General features: G+C 52.5%; 2 protein-coding genes across 2 annotated transcripts; both read left to right on the top strand.

Annotated features, from left to right (window-relative positions):
- Positions 1–529: 529 nt before the first annotated feature.
- Positions 530–4,723, top strand: LOC124183710. The gene has a single exon (XM_046572558.1). It carries the CDS (start codon positions 530–532, stop codon positions 4,721–4,723), a length of 4,194 nt encoding a protein of 1,397 aa, XP_046428514.1.
- Positions 4,724–4,881: 158 nt separating this feature from the next.
- Positions 4,882–6,038, top strand: LOC124183690. Its single transcript, XM_046572503.1, has 2 exons — positions 4,882–4,979; positions 5,317–6,038. Exons 1-2 carry the CDS (start codon positions 4,955–4,957, stop codon positions 6,036–6,038), a joined length of 747 nt encoding a protein of 248 aa, XP_046428459.1. The 5' UTR covers positions 4,882–4,954.

Below are 6,038 nucleotides of genomic sequence, written 5' to 3'. Positions count from 1 at the left end.
CAAGAGTTCTAGAATCCTTCTTTCACGCGTGTACTGAAGGTTATTGTGTCCGTTGCAGAAATCGATTCATCACAGGCGTCGACCTTAGTCTTGTCACGTCCAGGTCCGTCAGGAGTGTTGGAAATTCAAGGTATATAGGAAAAGTTTGAAAACAAAAAATGCAGACTAGGTATTTTGATATGAACTCACGAGCAATTTCTTCTCTGGTGGGGGCGGGTAATTAGATCCGGTCGATGCTCATGAGCCGGCGGTAGCAGAAGAGGAAGAAGGAGACAATTATTCCATATCCCCAATGGATGAGGCGATAATATTCTCGTGGCCGCAGACACCCGAGAGTGGAATATTCACTCAGATGAGTTATACTCCGCCGGCGATGGACGAGGATATTTTTTAGGGGAGCTAATCACGCGGGTACTCTAGGGTGTGCGTTTCTAGTAAAACCGCGAAATTCAACTATACTTGCGGATTGACGACGCTTTACCATGGGGTTTAGTCTTATTTTTGTTTTATATGTACAACAGGGGGTCTTATGCAAACTGTTGGTCCGTTTCGCGTGAACGAGGGCGCCAGTACCTCGGGCATACAGATCGGCGGGGGTAGGGCCCGGAGGGCTCCGAATTACGATTCTGACGTGACATTAGAGTCAGACGATGACGAGACACAGACAGCTTCCGACGTGGCGTTTGAATTCGACGACGATGCTGACGACGACGAGACAGAGGGTGCATACTCTGGAAACATGGGGAGAGAATCGGGGCTGGAGAGTGAAGCCGCGAGCGAGAAGGAGTCAAGTCAGGCACCCGATGACGGGGCTGATTCACTGGGTAACCGTTTCACGGTTATCGGTGAATCAACGAAATTCATTCGTAAATTCGCGGTCACAGGGCGTGAGTTGCGAATGAAGATCGCGGCCCCTGAATCGGGTGTTAATCTAGTGGAGTGGCTGGAGGACGCGTTCAGAGACCTGCATGCTTATGCCGTAGCAACGTGTCGGAGTAGCGACTACATAGGTTTCACGTTTAGCGCGGAGAGTTTTAATCATGGTCCTGCGTGGTTATCGTTCCGGCCGGTGAGGGGTTCGCGGTACAGTGACCTCTGGAAGTTAGTTTTCAGCGTAGCCCAGAGCGCATCAGAGTTTGGCGTCGACAGCGTCTTCACCGTGACGGTACACAGTGTTGGAGTACCGGAGGGTCGCGGAAAGCCGAAGCCGATCACGCACGCGGGGGTACTCAAAAAATCTGTCGTGCAGATTGTCAACAGTGACGGGTTGTGTTTACCTCGTGCCCTCGTTGTAGCCAAGGCTCACGCCGAGAGAGGCCCGAACCGCAGTGGCGCTCTGCACGAGCATTACGAGATGGTGAGATTCGCTAGGTCCAGTTTCCAGCGTGCAGAAGCGCGTAATCTTGTTGCGAACGCCGGTGTCGAGATTCCGCCAACGGGGTGCACAGTGCATGAAATCGCACAGTTCCAGAACTATCTGGCACGCGAGGGATTCCTCATCACAGTGTACGAGTTGGGGAGGCTAGGTACCGGCGAAGCGGCATTTTACGACGGTACTGCCGTGGTGAGAGCAAACGGAACAGGCGATGTCAGGCACCGATTGAATCTGCTGTATTATCCCGAAGAACAGCATTATTGCCCAATTGTAAATTTAACCGCGGCGGCAGCAGGGGCCTTTTTCTGTCAACCCTGCAATAGGAAATTTAACAACGGGTACGAACACCGATGTTCCGTAAAGTGCCCACAGTGCCTCGCATCGCCACCGTGCAACAGCCAGTCTCGCGAAATCGAGTGTCCCGATTGTAGACGCGTGTTCCGCGGTAACGGTTGTCTGGAGTACCACCGCAGGATCGGCTCCTTCAGTCCGCGTCGTTCCGTTTGTGCAACGCTGCGTATATGCCGGAATTGCGAGCGATTCGTAAATCTTTCGCGGAGGGCACACATTTGTGAAACTCGTTTTTGCGTCACTTGCCGCTGCAACAGACCGTACAATCACTACTGCTTCATGACGCCGCTGAAAGACGCGACAAGACCGAAACGTTACATCTTCATTTTTTATGATTTCGAAACGCAGCAATGCGAGACGGTAGACGGTGACGCGACGACAAACATACATGTGCCGAACTTGTGCGTAGCGCAACAAGTGTGTACGCAATGTATCCACGATCCCGATATATCGAACGGCTGTTCCGCTTGCGGGCTCGTGCGTGAGTTCGTTTTCAGGAGGGAACCGGTGAAGGAGTTGGTAGACTTTGCTACTCGGCCCGTTCAGGACTTTGCCCGCATCGTATGCATTGCGCACAATGCAAAAGGTTTTGACGCGCAATTCATACTGCGGCATATGGTTGAGCGGGATGGAAACCCGCCGCAGGTCATCCTAAGCGGCAGTAAGATCATTATGCTCGAAACGGGTCACACCCGATTTCTGGATTCCTTAGCATATATGCCTATGGCATTATCGGCGCTACCGAAGGCTTTTGGACTACCGACTACTTCCGTGAAAGGTGTATTTCCCCACCTTTTCAATACCCCTGAAAACGTGGGTTACGTGGGACCGCTCCCCGCAGCGAAGTTTTACTCTCCGGATACCATGAGTAGCGATGCGCGAGCAGAGTTTTACTCATGGTACAACGAGGCTGTAGCGAACGACCATCTGTTCGACTTTGACGCGGAATTGTTGTCGTACTGTCGGTCGGACGTGGATATTCTGCGACGTGCGTGCGTAGCATTCAGGGACATATTTCTGGAGTGCGGCAGAGTGTGTCCCTTTACCGAGAGCACGACAATTGCCTCGGCTTGTTCGGTGCTGTTCCGTAAAAATTTTTTACAACCGGAGCGAATAGGTATCCTGCCACCGGGCGGTTATCGTCTTGCCGATGCCCAGTCTCGTAAGGCTCTGGAGTGGTTGGTCGTGAAAGAGCGCGAGCTGGGTATTGACATCAGGCATGCCGGAAACGGACGCGAGTTTCGGATTCCGGAGACGGGTCGCAAGGTGGACGGATACCATGTCGCGGGCGACGGTACGCGACACGTCTACGAGTTTCACGGTTGTTTCTGGCACGGCTGTCGTAAATGTTTACGAATCAACCGCGATAGGCGTAGCGTCAACGGCGAGACGTTGGATAGGCGTTACGAGGAAACTCGTGCAAAGATCAGCCGTATGCGCGAATTGGGTTACCGCGTGACGGAACAGTGGGAATGCGAGTTTGATCGGAGCTTGAGGGAGAACGAGGAGATGAGGGAGTACGTGGCAACACACCCGCTGATCGCTGGCACTGCCACGAGCGAAGCACTCAATCCGCGTGATGCGTTCTACGGCGGTCGAACGGGGAACGCTTCCCGATACTACGAGGTGAAGACAGATGCAACGGGCAACGCGTACGAGGAAATACGATACGTCGATGTTTGCTCGTTGTATCCGTTCATCTGTAAGAATGGAAGGTTCCCTGTTGGCCACCCGACGGTCTACGTTGGAGAGGAGTGTAAGCTCTTGACAGGGTCAAGCGGTTGCGACATCACGCGAGTTGAGGGGCTCATCAAGTGCCGAGTTTTACCGCCTCGCAATCTTTATCACCCTGTTTTGCCGGTGCGCATGCATGACAAACTCATGTTTGCCTTGTGCCGCTCATGTTGTCAGAGTTTGAACCAGGACGAGTGTAGACATGATGACGAGGCTGCGCGAGAATTCGAGGGCACGTGGGTGTCGATCGAATTAAAAAAAGCCGTGGAAATGGGATACAAGATCAGGAGCATAAGCGAGATCTGGTCGTATACGGTGACAACGTTTGACCCGACTACTCGTCAAGGTGGGCATTTCGCCGGCTATATCGACACCTTCCTCAAGATTAAGCAAGAGGCAAGCGGCTGGCCTGCTGAATGCGAGGACGAGTCGGCTCGAATGCGCTACCTTGATGAGTATGAGCGGGTCGAGGGTATACGGCTAGATCGCGACCGTATTGCTAAGAATCCCGGCATGCGATCAGTTTCCAAATTATGCTTAAATTCGTTTTGGGGCAAGTTCGGGCAACGCGAGAATCTGGTAAAAACAGAGGTCATAAAGACGCGTCAGCAGCTGCTCGAGCTTTTGACCAACCCTGAAGTCGAGGTGTCCGGTTTGCTGCCCGTGAACGACGAAGTGTTGTACGTGCGTTGGTCGCACGCGCAACACAGCGTTGAACCGTCAGCGCTGGCAAACGTCGTGATTGCCTCGTACACCACTGCCCAGGCTCGGCTGAAGCTCTTCTCGTTCCTTGAGAAGCTCGATCGGCGCGTGCTCTATTACGACACCGATTCAGTAATTTATACCCGAAACCTCCGAAGGCCAAACGAGTATGAACCTCCCACGGGTAACTTTCTTGGCGACCTGACGGACGAGTTGGCGTCTTACGGCCGTGGGAGTTTTATACGCGCTTTCGTCTCGGGAGGGCCAAAATTCTATGCTTTCATCATTAAACGTCCGAATGGTGAAGAGGTGGAAATTTGCAAGGTGAAAGGCATATCGCTGAATCACGCAACGAGCTCGAAAATCAACTTCGAGGCCATCAAGCGGATGGTGGTAGAAGCCGCTGCACCCATTCCCTTGGAGTATCGCGCCATTCGCCGAACGGAACTGCACGCAGTCGTGACGCGCTCCGAGCACAAAACGTGTAAACCGGTGTACGTGAAAAGGCGTTGTTGCGTCACGAGTTTCGATACGCTGCCCTACGGTTATCGCACTGGATGATGACGAAGATCCCAGACTCCGAGCAGTTGCACACCACAGCTTCCGTCTTCTCACCCTGCGGTAGTACAGACACCCGGACGGCAAGCCACGCGCGCGTTTGAGCGACAGATAGATAGACAGACAAACAAATAGACGGACGGACAGACAGAGGACACCGAAGGGATTCTTACCCCAACCGCCTGTTATTCCAACCGGCGAGACGCCAGGCCAACCCATCAGATACTCTCTTGTATGTGTCCCGCCAAACTGTATAAAGGTTAGTACCACGCTTAAACCCTACGCATGAAAAATTGTGAAAAAATCTCGCATTGCTCGTAAAAATTCATCTCGTAAACCGCGGCGGGGCGCGCTGTTTTCAAGCTGATATCACTGCGCGCACGCGTACGAATAAGCTCATGGCGTACGCGCCTCACGCACAATCAGCTCGACCGCGAGCGCGCCGATGAGCTCGTACCTGCGCGGTTACGCTTCCGCGTGCGCTTGAATAAGCTCATGGTCAGCGCACGAAGGGAGTGCCGCCGCCGCCGCCGCCGCCGCCGCGAGCAAGCTAGCGTAGTAAAAGAACGTGTTTTCAATTGTTTCAATTTTTATAGATCCCGCATTATCCATGGATTCTTCTTCTTCTTCTTCTTCTTGTTCGATGACGGACACACGTTGGAAACATCCGTTTTCGGCCATTGTAGCCGGGCCATCAGGGTGCGGTAAATCAAATTTCGTCAAGAACTTTCTGCGTCATGGAACGTCAATGTGCGACACAAGATTTAGTCGTGTGATATGGTACTTTGACGAATGGCAGCCGTTGTACGACGGGGACAAGAGTATAGAGTACCGCGAGGGGTTACCGCAACACGCCGATTACGAGGGTGACAAAAAACCGAAACTTTTGGTAATCGACGATCTGATGCGAGAGGCTTCAAACAATGTCGTCGTTGATCTTTTTACCAAGGTCTGTCATCATAAGAACCTCAGCGTTTTCTACATAACACAAAATCTCTTTCACAAGGGCAACGGTCAACGAGATATTTCCCTCAACGCAAACTACATAGTCTTCTTCAAAAATCCACGGGATCGTGCCCAAATTCAACATCTTGCCAGACAGGTGTATCCCGAAGATCCGAGGTTTCTTCAAGAGGCCTATCACGACGCTACCGCAGCGCCACACGGATATCTGCTTTTCGACCTGAAGCAATCCACTCCGGAGAATTGCCGTTTCCGATCAAACATCTTCCCTTCGGACGATAATCACTATGTATACGTTCCGCGAAAGGATATAAAGGTCACCAATGCGCACCGGGTTCCAGTCGTTCAGCTGTGA

The sequence above is a fragment of the Neodiprion fabricii genome, chromosome 5 (genome assembly GCF_021155785.1).
Source record: "Neodiprion fabricii isolate iyNeoFabr1 chromosome 5, iyNeoFabr1.1, whole genome shotgun sequence".
NCBI lineage: Eukaryota > Metazoa > Arthropoda > Insecta > Hymenoptera > Diprionidae > Neodiprion > Neodiprion fabricii.
The sequence above is the reverse complement of the archived record's forward strand: the minus strand, read 5'-3'. Positions and strand labels throughout refer to the sequence as shown.

Excerpts from the sequence above, each read along its gene's own strand:
- LOC124183710 (XM_046572558.1), top strand. The coding sequence starts at position 530 with ATGCAAACTGTTGGTCCGTTTCGCGTGAACGAGGGCGCCAGTACCTCG.
- LOC124183690 (XM_046572503.1), top strand. The coding sequence starts at position 4,955 with ATGTGTCCCGCCAAACTGTATAAAG. Across the intron at positions 4,980-5,316 it reads TCCCGCCAAACTGTATAAAG|ATCCCGCATTATCCATGGAT; the intron begins GTTAGTACCACG and ends CAATTTTTATAG.